Here is a 19,644-nt window from a genome sequence, read left to right as displayed (position 1 = left end):
GGAGCTTCATTCATCTCGTGTGACCCCATAGATCCAACAGGCGTTAATTTTTTGCCACAGGCTTTAACACGCTGCATTTGCCACTGATTTTCTGCGTTGCGGCTGACCAGCTGAGTTGCTGAGCTGTGACAGTAATGATGTTACCGTCAATATACTATGCAGTCCTTAGGCTGTAACCCATGACTACACTACACCCTGTTGTCATAAGCAAAGCCGAGTGAGAACCAGTAAAAATTTTATCCTGTGTTGCTTTTTACAGCCGTACTTGGCTAAATATCCACAGGTATGCAACACACACACACCTGTGTGTTTGTACAGATTGCGTGATCCCTCATCTTTAGGTTATGTGGAATTCCAGTGAACATGTCGGGACAAAGTGCTGCTTCACCCGAAACTAGGGAGGGAGAAAACACAATGTCTCCTGTTAAGTCACTCCATCAAGCAAATGGGAGAGAGATACGACTGTTGACATGCAAAAAAACTCGCAACTCCAGTTTTTTTTTTTATGTTTTAACTTAGATGAAAGGATCTCGTGTTGTGACAGTTTGACTGTCCCTGGGTTTATGAACATCATGGTCAATCTGAATTTCTCGTAGCTCCTGTAAATGTGGGAGATACGAGGTTTTCACCTGACATTGCCAGGATGTGGCCACTGTCCTGTCACACCTGTATCCTCTTTTCAAATCTCCCAACGCCAGCCTCTCCTCCCTGTTTCCTTTAGGCATGCCATCGTTTTCTGTTCTGCTGTGTTTTGATGTGGCAGGTTCACCCCGTCACCCCAATATCCCTCTCTCTCTCCCTCTCTCTCTCTCCCTTACTCTCTCTATCTCTCTCTGTGTGTTGATTAACCAGTCATGGCAGTCACATGTGGAATTTTTCATTACCTTGCCCCAGGGGCACCATGTTGCCTGTGCTGTTTTTTTCCCACTCCTGTTCCCTCTCTCTCTCGCTCTCTCCCTCTCTCTCTCTCTCTCTCTCTCCCTCTCTCTCTCATTCTCTCTGTGGTATTATTCTGAGTCAGCCAGCAGAGCAGTGGGCTGCCAGCTGTCTGTTTGTTGTTTGTTATTGAGCCAGCTGTATGGGGCAGTAGCAGCAGCTGTCAGTGTGTCTCCTCCCATGGCCTGCCGTCCTCCCTGTGCCTCCTACACCGTGGTCATCATCCCCCTCAGGACCAGCCTCTACAGCCTGGACGCTCTGCGCTTCTACCTATGGGTGAGGACGGATGGATGTGTGTGTGTGTGTGTGTGTGTGTGTGTGTGTGATCTGTGTGGTATATGTGTAAGGTTGTGGAGAGGCTGATATGAGCATGTGTGCATGTGTATTTTGTAAAGTGGTTAGGATTCTTATCAGTTCCAGCTTATCGGGCTTTCACAAAGTTTGCAAGTGTGTGTGTGTGTTTATGTTTCACCTGAGCATATGATCCTTATCAGCTATACATGTCGTATGTACACACTCACGCTTTGTTCTCCTATTGTGAGAGCTCAGTTTGACTCTAACGTACAGGCCCACCTGAGAGCAACGAATGCCCGACCAGTCTATCATGCCAGGCTAGATAATCGCATTTGACATCATGTTACTTTAAAATTAGTTGTGATTCCTGTACCTATTTCCTCCCCCAAAAAAGTTCTATTTCCAAATGTGATGTATTCATTTTGTACAAAAAGTGTGTTACCTGAAATTTAAGTACATGATCTCCTGTTTAAACATGATTCAAAAGCCAATGATTTGTGTTACCTTCTCTTTGAAAAGTGCAATCATTTTTTGATGGTAGATTTTCATAGATATTTTCATATGTGGCATCTCATTTTGAGAGAAAATTCTTAAACATTATTGCAAATGTTTAATACAGAGACAGAAGTGAGTTACATGGCATTTATGTAAAGTAATGTGTAAGAAATAAACAAGAAATGCAAAATGAAAACAAATTATGGCACTTTTTATGGCATTGTGATGCTTATGTACATTATACTGTATATTTTAGAGATACTGAATAATTGATGTCAGGTTATGTACTGAATGAGTCAAATGGAAATTAACTATTTATATACCAGACTAAAATGCTTGTCGATTCATTCTGTTGTCTGTCAGTTTTTCCATCTTCTATCCGGTTGCGAGTGTTATTTTAGAAGACAGCGTGGCTGTGGTCATCCCAGTGACACATTCCCACATGTCAAGTTCGCCTCTCACAGCTTCCTGTCAACGGCTCAGTATAACTGGCATTTCCAAAAGCTATGAGCACAAAAAAAAAAAAAAAAAACACTTCCCTATTGTAAATATTGATAGTCTCATCCAACAAATAGCAACTCATGGACAGTGTAGATGAAATTATTTTAGTTTATTGTCTTTACTATGGTCAATTCTGCTATTTTGTGATGATTTGATTAATGATGTGAATCTGCGTGAAGATTTACCAAGGCCTTTGGGTTTTATATGATGCATAGTATGCTGTCTTTTCCACTTTAGTTTTCTCACCTCAGCTATTCTGGCTCATTGTTGATTATTTTAACGCTGTACACAGTCATGAAATCATAATACCAACTCTGGAACACCTCCACCATTATGATGCCCTGGTTGTTGGACAAGAGTTTCCCCTATTTAAGCCCATTTGAAGTGGTTGTTATCCAACTGAGAGCTGACAATAGAACTAAAGTGGCCTCCCACTGCTCTGTAGATTGGGTCTGCTGATAGACAAAGCCTTGTGGCCGTTGGAGAACAAACAGGCAATGCTGTGCTGTTCAGGCTCTTTAGGCTGCAGGCCTGGTGTTCTAGCTGTGGTCAAGCTTGTGGTCAAGTCTCGCAATAGCACCAAAATACAACTGCATACACACAAATATACCCACACCCCCCCCAAAAAACACCCACATCCAAAATCCTATTTGTCACTTTTCATCAAACTTGGTCCCAAAGCAGAACCAAAAAAAAAAAAAAAGGTCCTCAGGCAACCTCAAAAGTATAATCTTTGGATCAACTCTGTGACATATGTTGAGGAGCCTGTCTGATCGTGCTCTTCCTGTTTCAGATTAAACGCCTCAAGGATCTGGAGAGGGAGAAGGACTCTCTGTGGTGTGGTCTGGAGGTTCTGGAGAGGGCCCGTCTCTGGTACCATCAGCGGCTGGAGGAGAACACGGCACGGCAGGCCAGCATCGAGGCCCAGACTGGGGCTGGCTCCAGGCAGGAGGATGTACCTGAGGTACTGGAGGGGGGGCTATGACCGTGCACCCTGGATTTGGGGTTTGACAGTGTATTTTATTGCAGACTGTGGACAAGGGAATCAAAGACCCAAGGGTTTCTTTCTGCACCCATCATTTTGCACCAACACTCAAGAATCATGCTGGGAGAACAGACTTATAAAAGAGGCAGATATACCAGTTTCTACACCAATAGTGTAGAAACTGATAGACCAGAGTGCAATGCAGCCCCAAGACATGCTGCATTTTGAATACGGGGTGCGGTTCCACCTATAGCCACACCCAAACAAGTGCGCATATGCCCAACTTTGAAAGCAGCAAGTCGCCACTCATTCTCTGTGGGCTGCTGAAAGACATTTTGTTAAAAGTAGGAAATCACTAACTAAATCAGATATGGCAGGTTGAAGGAAAGTGGGTTCAACAAAAGAATAAACGACAACACATCATTATAAATCAACTCCTGCAGCCATTAACATCTAATAACATCCAAATGCACTGCAAGTTGCCTCAACAGGCCTAAATGAAACAAGTTAATGTCCAGTCTTTGGGAGCTGTTGAACATCACTGTGGGAAATGTAGGAAATCACTGATTGAAGCTGAATTAGACAAGGCAGCACTCCTGCTACGCACTGCACATTGTAAATTAATTATACGTAGCAACGTAATAGTATCTGAGGGTGGAATTTCCCTTTCAGGCCGCCACCACAAAATTCATAGCCCGAAATGGGGTTTCACCCACTAAAATATTCAGCCTAAAGCTACAGCATGATGACAGTGAGATCATGTTTAATACACATGAAGTCTGGGACTCCGTGTGTATTACATGTCCCATTTAAAACAGGGGCTTTAGGGGAGGAGTCTGGAGCTTAAAAATGGAGTTGGAGCATTGATATGGGACATTTTTTTTCCCTTTGCCCTTCCTGCTCTTGTCCATTGGTCTTTTGCTGTCTTTTCCTTTTACCTCACCAATAGGTATTAACAGAAAAGAGCATATCCAACAACTATAAGGATAGTTTATTTTATTTTAGTTTAGTTTGTTAAATGACTCCTGGCTGTTGATGGGTATCACCACATCAAACTTGTGACTTTCCAGCTACGGGACGGTGTCTCTCACCGCTCACCCACCCTGACACCCCTCCCCTCTCTCCAGACATGGTCGTGCCTCCTGCGGTCCCGTATCCAGCGGGTGAACGGCTCCCTGGGCAGTGTGATGAGTGAGCCCAATGTGACCGGCGGCAGCACCCACTCCCTGCCCGACGCGGTGGCAGACAGCGACCTCCGCTGGCACAACACAGTACTGACACAGGTGCGTTTGTGTACACTGACACACAGTTAACACACTGAGACAGGGAAGTTACAGAGTTTTGAATGAATGATCTACCAATAATTTAAAAAAAAAAATCATTTTACACCCGAGGTCAGAAATTGGGCTTCTTAAACTTGATTATCCTTTTATTTCTGTATTATTTATTATTTGCTCATTGATTTGTCTGTTATGGCAAAATATAATCACACTTTCTTTATTCTTTTTTTTCTCTTTGACAGCAAGTGAGTGACAAGAATAATCAGATCTCCATGTTAGAGCTGGAAAAAGACGCCCTCCTCAGGGAGCTTGGTGAACTGCAGGCCCGCTGACTGCCAGCACAGGCGTGCACAGACGAACATGCTGTATTTCAGATTTACATTTCACTGACTGTCGTGGTGTTATTCACTAACCAATTGTAAATATATATTTAAGTTAAGTAATGATGTGTGTTCTCTCTGTTTCTGTGAACCGGTTTTGTCGAGTAAACTGACTGATATGCTGCCTCTGCAGTTATGAGTCAGTCACCTTTTCAGAGCCAAGCCCTTCTTACATGACATAATACATAATGATGACTATAAAAAAAAAACACATTGGGCCTGTTGCAACAAGTAATGTATGAATTCCATATTGACATAACCATTAACATGAAAAACATTTGCACTGAATTGTCTAGTCGCTCTGTTAATATAACATATTCCCTACTCTAATGATTTTCTACTGTTAATTCATTTTTCCTGTTATTGAATTATTACATTGATGGGGTTTAATATATGACTTAAAAAGCCAAACTTTTTAAAGTTATATTAGCTGAACTGATAAATCATACTAACTAGTCAAAATTCAGCTCATAGTTCTCATCCATTCACATATGTAGTTACTATTGGGTGCTACATCTGAACAATGAGTGTATATTTATGGAGGAGATCTTTTTTTATGACTGTAACTATTGCCCCAAGTATCTCCCTTGTGCAATAAAACCTAACAAATGTAATTATTCTAATGTTACCATGTTAGTGATGGGTAATTTTATGATAATAATGGGAAATGTATTATGTTAACAGAATTGAGGTGCTGTTAGCTGCGAACCGGTGCTATGTTATTGGTTTTTATGTGACATATAGGCTATAATTTCACTTATTAACATAATTGTAGGCTTTATTTAGAAGAGGCTCTTTGGTGACAGCAATCGTTGTTGCTCATGTATGAGACAGTGTGTCTCCTCCAGGAATGAGATGTTTGTCAGTATGAAGTTAAGCATCTACACAACTAACTATAAAATCCAGCTGATACAAAGTTGATAGTAAAATTGAGTGTTAACACTGGACAATGCAAATAAAGTGTGACATAATAATAATAATCACACTATAGTCACTATTTATACAGCTAGTAATAACTGTACTAACAATAAATATGCACAATTAACAATGATTAACACAGAAACATCAGATGCTTCTTGTTAGTCATCTACAATAAAAGCATTTGTCATAACTGTTCTTAGGTTGACATGTTTATGTTCTTAGATCAGCACAGGATGGCATGTGAGGGCCCTCTAGTGGTTGCAGTTGCCCAGTGCAACAGCATAGGACGCTCATAGCAAGAAATGGCTAAGTGAGTGTGTGCACAAATTGCAAGTAGTAGCGACCCCACAAACATATAAATCTACCACAGAAACTCACCTGACTTGTTGTGGAAAGAAGCAGCAGTCTACAAGGATCAGCTTGAGATTTATTCTTTCTTGGTTTTCCTAAAGTAGTATCTCTGTAGTAACTTTTACATCTCTTTGGAAAAACAGAGATTTTTTTTTTTTTTTTTTTTTTTTTTTTTTTTCCGACGCAGCATGTTTGCACACAAACCAGATCATGCATCTGCATCAGTGCTGTGCAAAAGTGACGACTGATCAGCGTTTGCACTTTATGGCACTTTTCTGTCCAACTATGTGGCTGACTGCACACCCTACAAAATCATTAAACAATTTTGGAGAAACCAGCTGATTTCTAAACCATAACTCAATGTATGTTTGCAGGTATGTCCTTTTCACTTTGGTGTTGCTGATTGTCAGTTTCAGAACTTATAGGATGAATCCATACATAGTTATTTATTACTGCAAGTTGAACAACCTTTCAGCAAGCATTCACTAAACTGACTCAATATAGCAGTACCTTATTAGCATAGGTCCCAGCAGGCATTGCATTTGAGTTCATTCTCCAGAAACATTTCCTTCTTGTTGTGTGTCAATTCTCTTTCTAATAAAAATGAATTAAATGGCAATAAAAATCACTAATTCGGCCCCTATTCCCCAAAACTAATGAGTTCTAACATTAGTGCTCAGTCAGAAGCTCATGTTTGAGATAAAATAAAATCATCTTATTACACATGAAAAACTGACCAAGGAGATGCCCTGAAATATGATCATCTGAAAATTCTTGGCTTTATTAATTCTGGCAATGCCTTTGGTAAGTTGTCATTGCTTTAGTACATTGCACTAATCTGAACATAGACTCTGACACATTATATTGTAATAATAACGAAAAATGGAGTGCAGCTTCTTATATTTATTCCATCGGCTTATAATTATATGTTTTTGATCCCATGAACGTAAAACAAATTATTTGCTGTGCAGCAGATTGAAATGAAACAACTTTCGTGCAGCAAAAGTTAGAGCTTTCACAAACTGGCTGCAGGCTGAATCACTATCAAAAGACAGTGCCAAACTATAAACTTATTTATATGACAAAGGTGTGGATTATTACTTTAAGGAGTAAGCAGCAGTGGAATCAAATCAGTGAAGTCAGCTAAAAAAAACATTTTCCAACATGACTAGATATTTGTTGATTGAACTTCATGTCTTGAGTTCCCTCAGCAGGTGTTAATGCAGCAGAATAGCTAACAACCAAACTCTCCAGTAATGTTTCAGTCAATTTGCAAATTCAAAGCAGGAAGGAAACATGTTTTAATAATTCCTGCGGCGTAGAAGACAAGCAAACCAGCAGCCTCTTGCGTCCTGTAGCCCGTCATCAGTCCTTCCCTTTCCGTCCATGCATGTGGGCTCTCCGTCTCAACATGTTGCACGTCCCTTCCCGGTGGTCCTGCACTGATCTCACCACCACTGATAAGCTTTATCTAGCCTACCCATCATGCATGTTTGCAGGCTATCCTTTTCACACACACACTCACACACACACATGCATTGCACACTATTGTAGCCTTGCACACATGAGGAAAACAGTAGGCTGGAAAATACCAGACACCTCCCTTGCACATATGTTGTTCCTGTTCTCTGCACCATAAAATGATAGTAAGGTTGAACTGAATGGACCTGAATGTGTACACATACACACACATACATCGGGGTACCACAAAAGGATCTCTAACCATGTTATTAGATTTTTTCCTCACCATTCTTACAAGAAAGCAAAAATGTCAGTAATTTTCTGTTTCCATATAGTGACTTCAAAATCAATATTTATATCATTCTTTTATCCATTTATTTTACCCCTTATTCTACATTTTCTTTTGCCCATTATCCCTTTTCATGCTTTACGTATCTTTATGTACAATCTTGTGGTGTATGACCCTCCTTACATGAGGTGAATGATGCATTCATTGTCCCCAAGTGTGTTTACTCCAGGGCTCATGGTGGCCCTCTATCTCTGCTTGTCTGTTTGGCTCCTAGAGGAGGAGATGTTTTTGTTTGCTGGGTTTTGGGAAGCAAGTGCAGAGCCAAGGACATGGAGAAATACGTGACAAGGAACATATAACTGACAGGTATGTGTGTGTGCAATGTAGCTGCTTGTTGGGTTGAGGCAACGTGGTTTTGCACAGATTTGAATGGTAAATATTTGCAAAAGGTCCGCAAATGACTCTGGTGTGGACACATATTGCAATGGTATAGTGTGGTAACTGTTGTTCTGCATGCACAATAAAATCTGATATTAGTTTGTGACTGAATTCTGGAGCACAAAAGTCACCAAAATGATTAAAAAAAACAAAAAAAAAAAAAAACAAGAAGAAACATTTTCTTCTGCTTAGCAACAACATTTCCAGTATAAAATAGCACAGCACTGCATACCTGCAAGGAATCTGTGCAGGACTCTGATTAGAATCAGTGTGTGTGCATCAGGAAAGAAAACATCCATTATGGCAGAGGCTTTCATTTAAGTAGCTCCATGTTCCCTATCTTCAGAGTGCCACTGAACCATCAAGCTCAGGGTACCAGCACTTGGCTAATTATTGGGTCTAATTCACATAATACACAGCCAAACACCTTTTGTTGATGGCATTTCATGCCTTTGTGGCACTGAACACCGTTGTTCCATACCAGCACGGTTCACTTGCAATCTACTCTGCTGGTCTTTCCAGCTCACATCAACTTGTATACAATATCCTGTGTTTTTTATATTAAAGAAAATTAGGAAATAGGTGCTGTTTCCGTGCAGGTCTGCGGATGTGAGCATCGTAAACAGATAATTTAGTGCAGAGTAGGTGTTTCTGGAGGTTCACCACAGAGTTTCCTCTTGCGGGGCTGAGGGCTCCCTGATGAATGCATTCCTTGAGCTATTAGCAGAGCAAACTTCCTGAGTACCCTGAGATGGTACAGTAAGTAGGCGGGCTTTGAAGAGCACTCAGGTAACTAATAACACTGAGTAAGAATTTCTCTGAAACTGAATTTTTAGTTTTGAGGTGCTTTGTCTGCGCCACAGGGGACAGTAAAGTCAGTATTGATATCAAATTTCACTCCTACTTCCAAAAGAAGTCAAAGCAAGAGGCAAGAGTTTGTTTTAACCCCCCGTGATGCATTGGTGCAAATGGAAAAGGTGGAAGACAATATTCAAGATTTTTGAATAAAGCTAGAGTGGAGAGGAGCTCAGACAAACACTGTATGAGCTCTATGTTCAGTAAAATTTTTTAACAATATTTAGGTGGAGGCTTCAAATAAGCCCACAGGGTTTTCTGTCACTGTCATTCACCATTTTAAATGTGCAAAAATAAAACTATTTAAAAAAAAAAAAAAAAACTACAAAAGCAACTCACCAATTCACACAAGTCTATTTTATTTTATGAAATTGGGAGACACCAACAAGCTGTTGATTTAAGAGGGGGTAAATCCAATTAAAGCCACTATTTTCTTAAATGTTTTGGAAATCTAAAAACACTGATTTGCACAAAATACAGGTTTAGGAAAAGACACGGAAAGGCATTTTGAAAGCTATGATATGTCATTTCAAACCAGCTGCCAGTTGATGGTAACTTTGCCTTTCTAGTTTTAATCTTGGTTTTGAACTTTACAGCTTGTGAAGAGAGTGTGTCAGCTTGGAAAACAGTGGTTAGGTTGTCCCAGGTCAGAAAAATAAAATATTAAAATTTTTTGGTGGCTCTTAAAATTAATATTCTTGATTTTTAGACAGGGGACACAGCATGCAATGCACCCACAACAGTTGGTTTGTTCTTCTTTTTTCTTATCTGTTGAAATAATTCCTACGATTTGACACCACGCCGTGTTGAATTCTCAAAATCTCATCTGAACGTGGCTACCTCAGTAATAATGATGTCACAGTAAACAATGCTGAAAAACACACAAACATTTATTGACAGATTGATCTGGACACTTTCATCACTTTGAAGACAAAAATAGACTCATGCAAGTCAACAGAAAAAAAATATTGGATTGAGTCCTCTGACAAAATAGAGATGCTCAACTTGTCAATCAAGTGTTTCAGAGAAAGATTACTTATAATCCCTCTTATTAAATTAAATTTGTCAAGCAGCATGACTACCTGTCCTATTTTATATTAATATAAACAAGATGAAAGTGTATATTTTATCACCAGTTCCTCTTTTCTTTTTTCCTGCCTAATCTGACTTTGGTTATTGAATTGTTTGCTTTTTTAGTGTAATATATTTCATACCCAGTGATGTGCTGGCAAACATGGACTTTATCCTCCATTTAGTGATTATCACAACTTAAACAGCCACCAAACAAGAACAAGAACAATAACGTTTTTTTCTTTTTCTTTGCCAGAACAAATTCATTTGTCTGCTCTCCCAAAATTGGCTATTGCGTCCATTTGAAAGTAGCGCTTATAGTTTAGTCAGTGCATTCCCGGTCAAGCCACTATTAACATGTTGGGGCTGGAAAGAAAAAAAAAAAAAAAATCAGGCTCCTAAAAATTGTATAATTTTATTTCATTTTATCCACTGATAGCTTGAATTATAGGTGGTGGATCAGATTTTTTTTCTTTTGCAATTGTTGTCAATTCAAGTTCAAGGCTGGTTTGAGTTGCCTTTGCATTATTAATGTTCTTTATTATGACAGTTTAATGAATAAGTGACAGGTTAGAGAAAAAAAGCAGACAGTCTAGTAAGCGGTGTCCCCGCTGTCGCTGAGGCTGGTTTTGGATTCTCCATCACTGTTGCACTCTGTCCTCTGTGGCTCCGGCGCACGATTGCGCGCTCCTCCGAGTGACATGTCCATCCCGGACACGTTGAACTCCAGCAGGCTCTGCAGGTGTTTGATATAGTCAATGGCCGCTCGAAGAGTCTCCACCTTGCTGAGCCTCTTGTCCTCCAGTTCCTGCGGCAGATGCTCTCTGAGCCGCGCGTAACCCTCGTTTACGCAGCGCACCCGATGCCGCTCCCTCTCGTTCCTTTTCCGGATGAACGCGGGCTCGAAGGCGTAATCGTACACACCGAGGTGTCCGTGGAAGGGGAAATAGGACAAGCGTCTGTAGGATAACCTCTGGCCGTGCACAGGGTCCAGATACGCAGCATCTAGGTGGATAGGCATTCCAAGTCCAAGCGCATCCTTGTAGTGCGCTCCAGGGTTTTCCATGGAGATCCCGTGGAGAGCCAGTGGAGGAACATATGGAACGTGCTCCAGTAACTCTTTACCGTGACGAGACATTTTCCTAAAAAATGAAAAAATGACACAATTTATGGATTACATGGTTAGAAAGCAACAAGTGCAAAGAACTTTTCTATTTAATCTTGCTGTACAAATCATTTATACGCACCGTCTCACAGTCTCATTAGGGCCAAGTCGTGTTTGTGCAAAAGCTTCGTCTTAAATCTGGCCTCTCTGGGATGCAGTCTTGATTTGGGTGATGTTTTTGAGTTTAGCAGCCTTGATGAGGACTTTGCCATGCTCCAGACTGGATGACAACTAAACCTGAAGGTGGTTAAGATTATGAGACTGTCACTGCTACAGTGGGCGTGATCTGGGGCGGAGATGCAAGCATACAGCTCTATCTGTTTCCAAGATCAAGCTGTTTACAGGATTACCTCCAGCATGCAATTGGCATAGATAACAGAGATCTGGCAGGGATCCTAAAGGAGACTTCATCATGTTAGGCTATTATTATTTTACCTCCCTGGCATTTGCACAAAAACATGTACAAGCATGGCTGATTTGCTGTTAGGTTTCACCCTCCTCACTGATAGCCTATCATTCACACCCCAGTATAGCCAGTTGTGTAGGCCTTATCTTGTAACAAATCCCAAATCAGTTGTGTCAGATATTTCTTTCTGTCTCAGATATCTTTTTGGGACATGCAAAAGTTTGGAACCCCTAGAGAATGAAATTGTCATCCTGTGCTCACTTACTGTTCTAACTTCTGAGGAGTAAATGTCCAACAATTTCAAGCCAAAATCACCTATATTTACAGAGCATTAAAGGCAGATTATGTAGTTTCAAAGGGGAGCACACACCACTTTGTAATGACATGGTAAAAAAAAAAAAAAAAAGTCGAATCCTATGTAATTCTCAGAGAATTTAACTTATACATGCCTCTTGAGTTTAGTACAGCTCTTTTACCTCATTGTAACCCAAAATATAAGGGCATTTTGCTCATTTTTATTATTTTTTTATGGACATTTGATATGAAAACATTGGATTGAAGAGACATTTAAAGGTGTTGCATCAATGTCATCAGTTTTCAGAGCTCAGACTATGATCCTTCCTCAAATATATTTTACATTTGTAAACAAGGTGGTGTGTCCTGCTCTATGAAACTTCAGAATCTGCCTTTAAATTATGCCTTTTCTTTTATTTACACTGCTTTCACAACTTCCATCAGACTTATGCTGCTTCATATGATGCATAGTATGAATTTATATGAGCCCAAAAAGATGGTTTAAATCTCTGCAAATAAAAAAAAGCAAGTTAAGTCAGTTTAAGTAGGTTAAAAACGGTACAATTAGTAATATCCCACAGGTTCTTACTCTGCTAAGGAGTGAAATGATGATAACATTAACTACTGTTCACCTTGGAGGTTGTTTGACATCAGTATGGGAACCTGCAAGCATAAAAAATATCCTCTGATCAGCCAACTACTCCCTCAAACAAATTATTTCCCAAGCTAAGCAGAGGTATTTTCAAGTTTTTTGTTGGCCATCTAGCTTTATTAATTAACATTATGGTTGGGGTTGGGTTAAGGATAGGGTTAGGCATGCATTGGTAGTGGCTAACATTAGGGCAAGGCTGTAGGGAATAAATGTAAATCATCCCCTCCCCCTCGCTTTGCTAGAAAAAAAAAAAAAAAAAAAAAACTCGCCTCCCCCTAGTCCTACTTGCTACCACGCATGCGCAGGGCAGTGTGCTGTCATGGCCCCGTTCATGGAGGTATTATTTTGGTATGTTGTTGTTTTATGGAGATTTCTCTTCAAATAATGTTTGAATTTGCATTGAGGGGCCATATTCGCCATAGTAAGCGTTACTCGACACCCGAGCCTTGCTGCGCTGCGTTTTATATCTTTGTTATGTTGAGTTATGGAGATAGATAGCCAGGCTGATATTAGCATTGTATGCCAAAACTGGTTGGTGTTTAGCTAACTAGTTGCAAACAAGTAAATAGGCGGGTTGTACACGTTGAATCACGTTGAATCCACCTATAACTCAACTAATGCAGGGTTTTAGTTGTATTAATGATTGTGGTGGGTATTATTATTGTGGTTAACGCTGTTTTCCTGTGTGTCGTCTTCGCAGGGTGAGATATTCAAATGCACCCTTCACTGGCACACCGTTACTGATGGACCTCAGCTGCTGAATTCAGGTAGCTCACTCTGTTCCCTGTGCATTATCATTTTCCTAGACAAGAGCTATGGTCATGAATGCAGTGGGCTTATTGACCCTGTGGTAGTTCATTTGTATTTGATTATTATTATTATTATGGTGTCTCTCCAGGATGAATGACATGAACCTGAGTCCGGTGGGCATGGACCAGCTCAGTGTGCCCTCTGTGAGTGCCAGCCACTTGGGTCTGCCCACTTCCCCCACTCACAATCCCATTCCCACGCCAGGTAAGGAGGGCATTACCCAGGCCCCTTTGGGAGGAAATCAAAGCTTTACATGTTACAAGCTAAATAACATTCATGCATTTTATTTTACGTATACGAATCTGGACTGGTCTGCAGCTCCTTAAGTTTAACTTTATTTTTCTCAGTAGTTTTTCATTTTCCACATTGACACTGATAAATGCCTCTCTGAATATTGTGAAGACTAATTTGACATTTGTTATCTGACTCCTTGCTTGTTGTGCAGGCATGCCGGTAGCCATCCCCAGCCTGGGTCCCTCCCTGGGCTCCCTCCCCTCGGCCCTGTCCCTCATGCTGCCCATGGGTCCACTGGGGGACAGGGGGGTGATGTGTGGCCTGCCTGAGAGGAACTACTCCCTGCCACCTCCTCCATACCCCCATCTGGAGAGCAGCTACTTCCGACACATACTGCCAGGTCAGGAAATGTGTTAAGAGTGTGTAAGATACTTAAATCAGCAGAGTGTGTGGTCAGTATGCATAAACTGATTGTACAAGGGAATTCTAGTCAACAGTTATATCATAGTGTGTATGTAACAAAAGTCTTGCTCCCTCTCTCTTTGCTGCTGTAGGTATCCTGTCCTATCTGGCAGACCGTCCACCACCTCAGTACATTCACCCCAGCAGTCTCAACATGGATGGGACCCTGTCTGTGGCCAGCAACAACTCCTCAGGGCTGGACCCCTACAGTGGCCCCGGAGGCCCACTGGAGCAGGGCTTGGTGCCCCTGGACTCCAGACAGGTCAGCGGCCAGGGAGATCTGCACCAGGCTGGTGCTCACGAGCTGGACTCCACCGGTCTGGCCATGGAGTCCCGCGTCAGCAGCCCCATGTCCCCTGACAGGATGGGGGAGGAGCTGGCCACCATGGAAGGGGTGGGGGTGGTGACGGTGTCTGACTCCCAGCAGCAGCTTGGAGGAGGAAGGCAGCCCCAACCGCACGAGGGACTTGCCGGGGTGGACTCATCTGGTGGGGTGATGCCCCTGCACGGGCCTGGACCTGTCCTGGAGCTGCCGGTGGTGATGGAGCCAGAGCACATGGGGGGTCGGGTGGGTAACACTGGGGGAGGAGGAGCAGGCGGCTTGGGGGAACAACTCCACTCAACTGGGGAGCTGAACTCCGGTGTCGTCAGTGTGGTGCTCACAGGCTCCATGGCTGCCCAGGCCCAACTGGAGCCGGTGTCCCTCCACGGGCACTCTGGGATGGGGCTGGAGGCGGTGACCGTGTCACCCATCACAGCAGAGGTGCCCCTGGTGCCCGAAAACAACCTGGTGCTGGTCAACTCCACCCTGCAGCTAGAGGACTCTACCTCCAACAAGGAGAACATGGTCACTGCCTACACCATCTGTGAGTGGGATGAACCTCATTTTAGCTCTGCTGTGCATTTTGAATGGTTCCTACAGCTGTGAGAGAAAACCCTGGAAACTTCAGTTAATTTGGAAATTATGTTTTCTGTGACGTGGAAAAAGAGCAAAAAGTTGTTCATAGATAATTCAGTTCAAGTTCATAAAGTTTAGAAAAATACTTTTGGAAATTAACATTAAGCCATTATTGTTTTTAGTAATGCATGACAAACTTTAGACCTTTAAAAGAGCAATAACACAAATACCAAATTTCTTTTTTACAGTCCCAAGTGATAGATATCACAAGCAAAAAACAAGACCTGACTTATTCAACAATAAACATTTGCACAAAAGTCAATTTTAGTCCTGGAATTTGCTCTATGTTTGAATGTACATGCTTTGATAGTTCAAAGATGGCATACAGCAAACTAGCCTCCGCCAAAATGCTCTATCAGACATTTGCACTGGCCATTTAGTGTAAAAGACTGCAACAGTTCTCACTTCTACCTTTCGTGGTGCTGTGATTTTTGTCCACCAGGGTGTACACTGTGTGAGCGCTTATATACCTCAGACTGCCCGGAGCACGGCCCGGTCACTTTCATCCCTGACACACCCATCCAAAGCCGGGCTCGTCTCTCTCTGCCACGTCCGCTCTGCCTCCGCATCTCAGTGACCGACGAACCACTTGGTAAGAAAGGAAACTGCTGTTTTAGGTGTGTAATTACCTCAAGGTCCACACGGATTAAAATATGCTTTATTGCCTTATTTGAAAGCCAAACCAAACCAAAACATTTCAAACATTTGGTGGAACATCTTAATAGTTGCATTGGTTTGCACACTGAATGTACTGTCTGGCACCTTGTAGGAGTATTTGCACGGGACGTCATTCCTCCAAGGACCTGCTTTGGACCAATGGTTGGGCAGCATTGTACCAATGTGGATCTGTCTGATTGGCCAGAAAAAGACACACCTCAAATATGGAAGGTGAGTGATAGCCAGTGTTGTACTATAAAATGAAGATTGACAGTAAAAAAATATATAAAATAATAAATGTGATGAACGTCTGTATGTCTCAGATGTACCACAACAATGTGCTGGAGTTTTGCATTGTGACAACAGTTGAGAATGAATGCAACTGGATGATGTTTGTCCGCAAGGCAAGGTAAATCACACAAGCATGCATGTAGAGATAATTCTACATTATTTGAAATGTGCCTTTATAAAAAGGCAGCATCAATCGCAATATCTATCGACACAGTTGAATCTTTTTTTTTTTTTTTTTTTTTTGCCACATTCATGTAGCACAACCAACATGTTACTTTGACTATCCAAATAAGTGTTACTATAGTTGGCATCTTTAAATGTGTGTGTAGGACCCGTGAGGAGCAGAATCTGGTGGCCTACCCTGCCAACGGTAAATTGTTCTTCTGCACGACCACAGAGATCCACCCGGACCAGGAGCTGCTCTTCTATTACAGCAGAGACTACAGCAGGCTGATGGGTGAACTGAGTTACTCTCTTCATGACACTGACTTTCATCTCCTGATTTAAAATGCACAGCTTTTAAAGAAGCTTTTGTCATGCATAAATGTGATTACAATCAATCAATTCTCAGCAGAAGAGAGACTAGTAGCTGCATGTGAACTGATGTTGAATATACTTCCTGTGTCTGCAGGTGTTCCTCAGGTGCCTGAGGGTCAGATCTGCCAGTGTGGTAAGGAGTGCTCCTCCTTTGCAGAGCTCAAGTCTCATCTTAGCAGCCATAACAGCAACCACAGCCATAACCCACCTCCACACAGCCACAGCCCCTCGCAGCAAGACCTCTCCCAGCAGCAACCACAGCAACAACAACAGCAGCAGCAGCAGCAACAACAGCAGCAGCAGCAACAAGAGCAACAGCCACAGCCACAGCAACACCCTCTCCAGGAAGAGAAACTGACCAATGGGACTTCTAGCTCCTCCTCTTCGCCGTGGCCCTGCCACACGCCCAACACAGGCCACACGAACAATGACAACAGCAGCGGCAGCAGTAACACAAACTCTAGTAACACTACCTCCAGAGCCAGTGCAAGCGGTCAGGGCCACGTGCGGGAGAAGAAGTTCAAGTGCAGCATGTGCACCCGGGCGTTCATCACGTCCACCAAGCTCAACGTGCACTTCATGGGCCACGTGGGGATGAAGCCGCACAAGTGTGAATACTGCAGCAAGGCCTTCAGCGATCCCAGCAACCTCAGAATGCACCTCAAGATCCACACAGGTGTGTGCATGCACAATTGTAATGATGATGTGAGAGATTGTAGTTTGGATGAAGTGGTCATTGCTGTGGTGTTAGTGCACTGCAATTTAGATTTTTTTAAACATGGCATTGCTTTATTTGTCGATTCGGCCATGGTGGCTCTTGCTGCTCAGTCTAACTACCCAATTTTTCTTCTATTTTTTCTAAACAAACTGCTGTAAAAGGCACGACTTCCTGTGCGCCAGAGAATTTTCAAAAAGCTTTCATGAACTGGCACCACAGGTTGAAATTTTTATTGCGCTATAATAATCAGTGATAGGGAGTTGCAAAGTTGCTACAGTCAGGCAGAAAGAGGGAACAATGCTACACATGGCTGACTAGATTCTGGACTTCAGTGTTGTGCAGAATACCATACCAGTGCATGCTCGGAAATCCTTTGAAACCCTGTGCTGTTGAAAGACTGTATTAAAAGAAGATATTTTCATTCACTGCACTGCATGTCTTGTGCTCTGGAGGGCTGATGGGGCAAAAATGGCTTGTTAACATGGCCATTTATTACTTCCTTGAAGGTTAAGGGGCAAAAGTGCAATTTGTATTTTTACACACGTGTTATGGGGCAATAAATGGCTCTGTTGACAAGTATTTTGCAAGAGGTTTTTGGCCTCCTTGGCTCACATAATATTCAGCACAGAAGCATCCATTGTTCCATACCTGAATCTTGACCTGTTAACGTACTTCTTTTTTTTTTAATGACTGACAGGTCAGAAGAACTACAGATGCACAGTTTGCGAGAAGTCGTTCACCCAGAAATCCCACGTGGCCTCACACATGGTCATCCACACTGTCGCGGAGAAACTCAAGTGTGACCTGTGCGACCGGGCGTTCATCAGGAAACATGACCTGAAACAGCACATGTTCTCTCACACACAGTACGTACCCAGTTTATTTACACCTGACAGAGTGGTGAAGGTAATATTGTGTTTTTTCTCCAGTGGTAAACTGATGAATTGGGGTGTATTTTAGTTTTTAGTTTAGTAATGTATACCATCATTCTTGCATCGTGTCGGATAACTGATATTTTGTGTTTCCTTCGTCATTTTTTGCCCTCTGTTGCCCTCCATATTCTCTTCTTGTGCCTCTCATGTCCGGTTATTAATCATCCTTTTTATTTCACCAGCGAGCGGCGGATTCAGTGCCCCAAGTGTGACAAACATTTCCTGAAGACCAACCACCTGAAGAAGCATATGAACTCGCACGAGGGCCGCAGGGACTTTGTCTGCGAGAAATGCCACAAGGCTTTCCTCACAAAGTACCACCTCACCCGCCACCTCAAGATATGCAAAGGGCCCAAGACGGAACGAGTGTCCCGGAAAGAGCAAGACGGGGAGGAAGACGACGAAGACGAGGAGGAGGACGACGACGATGACGGCAGGGGGGAGGGAGGGGTGGAGAGACTCGTTGATTCAGCCGGTAACGAGGACTGTGGTTTAGATGTCGCCGGATACAGCTCTGAAAAATCCCTGTCACCCAACCATTGATGACACTGTGCCTCTTGTTGTTTATTTATTGACTTTTGTACAGAACTGGTGTTTACTTCTCCTGTTTTTTGTGCTTTTTTTTTCTGCCAAATTCCAGTTACTTTGTCAAATTGTAATCTGAACAAATGACATGATCATCATAATTTTCCAATCATGCTTGGTTTTTCAAATGCATATGCTGCTAATAATCCTTGCATCATAGGCCAATCAATAAAGAAGTTTCTTTTACTGTTTTTTTTTTTTTTTTTTTTTTAAACTCAGGCTTATATCATATTATCGGTCGTTGAGGTCATTATAAGCTATCTTCCATGAATTAATGACATAATTTGACCCAGTGCACATGCTGTATTCTTCCATTCTGATCTGGATCAAATAAGCGATTATTTGATCACACATAATCGCTAAGTGGTATGGCCTTTATTTATATGAGTAATTATTCTGTGTGTGAGTGGATCTGTGAGCCTCTTGACAGCAGGAATTTGGGCATTACTGTGGAATTCCTCATGGCGTGACTGTCTGCAACTTGAATGTTAAAATATGTCTGTCTTATTTTGTGCATAACGTTTTAATAAATAAGCATTTTCATCCGGCTTGGTGTGCGGTTGTGTGCAGGGATGTGAACCCACCTGAACTTTGTGTACTCAGGCTTTATTTGCAGAATATCACAGTAAGCATCATCCTAAGTAAAAAGTATGATTTTTTAAAATATATTTTATTATATTTTCCAT

At 42.1% G+C, this 19,644-nt stretch overlaps 3 protein-coding genes across 6 annotated transcripts; 2 read left to right on the top strand and 1 right to left on the bottom strand.

Moving 5' to 3' along the window:
• Window positions 1–827: 827 nt before the first annotated feature.
• Window positions 828–5,850, top strand: LOC115355339 (suppressor APC domain-containing protein 1). The gene is made up of 4 exons (XM_030046102.1): window positions 828–1,212; window positions 3,020–3,190; window positions 4,339–4,494; window positions 4,734–5,850. Exons 1-4 carry the CDS (start codon window positions 1,117–1,119, stop codon window positions 4,821–4,823), a joined length of 513 nt encoding a protein of 170 aa, XP_029901962.1. The 5' UTR covers window positions 828–1,116; the 3' UTR covers window positions 4,824–5,850.
• Window positions 5,851–10,169: 4,319 nt separating this feature from the next.
• LOC115355338 (achaete-scute homolog 4) lies at window positions 10,170–11,638 on the bottom strand. Of its 2 annotated transcripts, none has more exons than XM_030046101.1 (2): window positions 11,505–11,638; window positions 10,170–11,399 (listed from the first exon to the last, which is right to left on the bottom strand). In XM_030046101.1, exon 2 carries the CDS (start codon window positions 11,393–11,395, stop codon window positions 10,850–10,852), a length of 546 nt encoding a protein of 181 aa, XP_029901961.1. In that variant the 5' UTR covers window positions 11,396–11,399; window positions 11,505–11,638; the 3' UTR covers window positions 10,170–10,849. The 2 variants fall into 2 exon arrangements, with proteins under 2 accessions (XP_029901961.1, XP_029901960.1); XM_030046100.1 differs by having other exon boundaries at window positions 11,513–11,638.
• Window positions 11,639–13,038: 1,400 nt separating this feature from the next.
• Window positions 13,039–19,506, top strand: prdm4 (PR domain containing 4). 3 transcript variants are annotated; one of them, XM_030046096.1, is made up of 12 exons: window positions 13,039–13,122; window positions 13,475–13,541; window positions 13,673–13,788; window positions 14,030–14,218; window positions 14,373–15,146; window positions 15,681–15,830; window positions 16,008–16,126; window positions 16,219–16,304; window positions 16,516–16,643; window positions 16,818–17,399; window positions 18,139–18,307; window positions 18,556–19,506. In XM_030046096.1, the coding sequence occupies exons 3-12, from the start codon at window positions 13,674–13,676 to the stop codon at window positions 18,914–18,916; spliced, it is 2,673 nt and encodes an 890-aa protein (XP_029901956.1). In that variant the 5' UTR covers window positions 13,039–13,122; window positions 13,475–13,541; window position 13,673; the 3' UTR covers window positions 18,917–19,506. The 3 variants fall into 3 exon arrangements, with proteins under 3 accessions (XP_029901956.1, XP_029901958.1, XP_029901959.1); XM_030046098.1 differs by having other exon boundaries at window positions 13,077–13,111; XM_030046099.1 differs by lacking the exon at window positions 13,039–13,122 and adding an exon at window positions 13,167–13,195.
• Window positions 19,507–19,644: the final 138 nt, after the last annotated feature.

This window comes from Myripristis murdjan, chromosome 23 (assembly GCF_902150065.1).
Source record: "Myripristis murdjan chromosome 23, fMyrMur1.1, whole genome shotgun sequence".
NCBI classification, from domain to species: Eukaryota; Metazoa; Chordata; class Actinopteri; order Holocentriformes; family Holocentridae; genus Myripristis; species Myripristis murdjan.
This window is presented reverse-complemented; position numbering and strand designations above follow the sequence as displayed.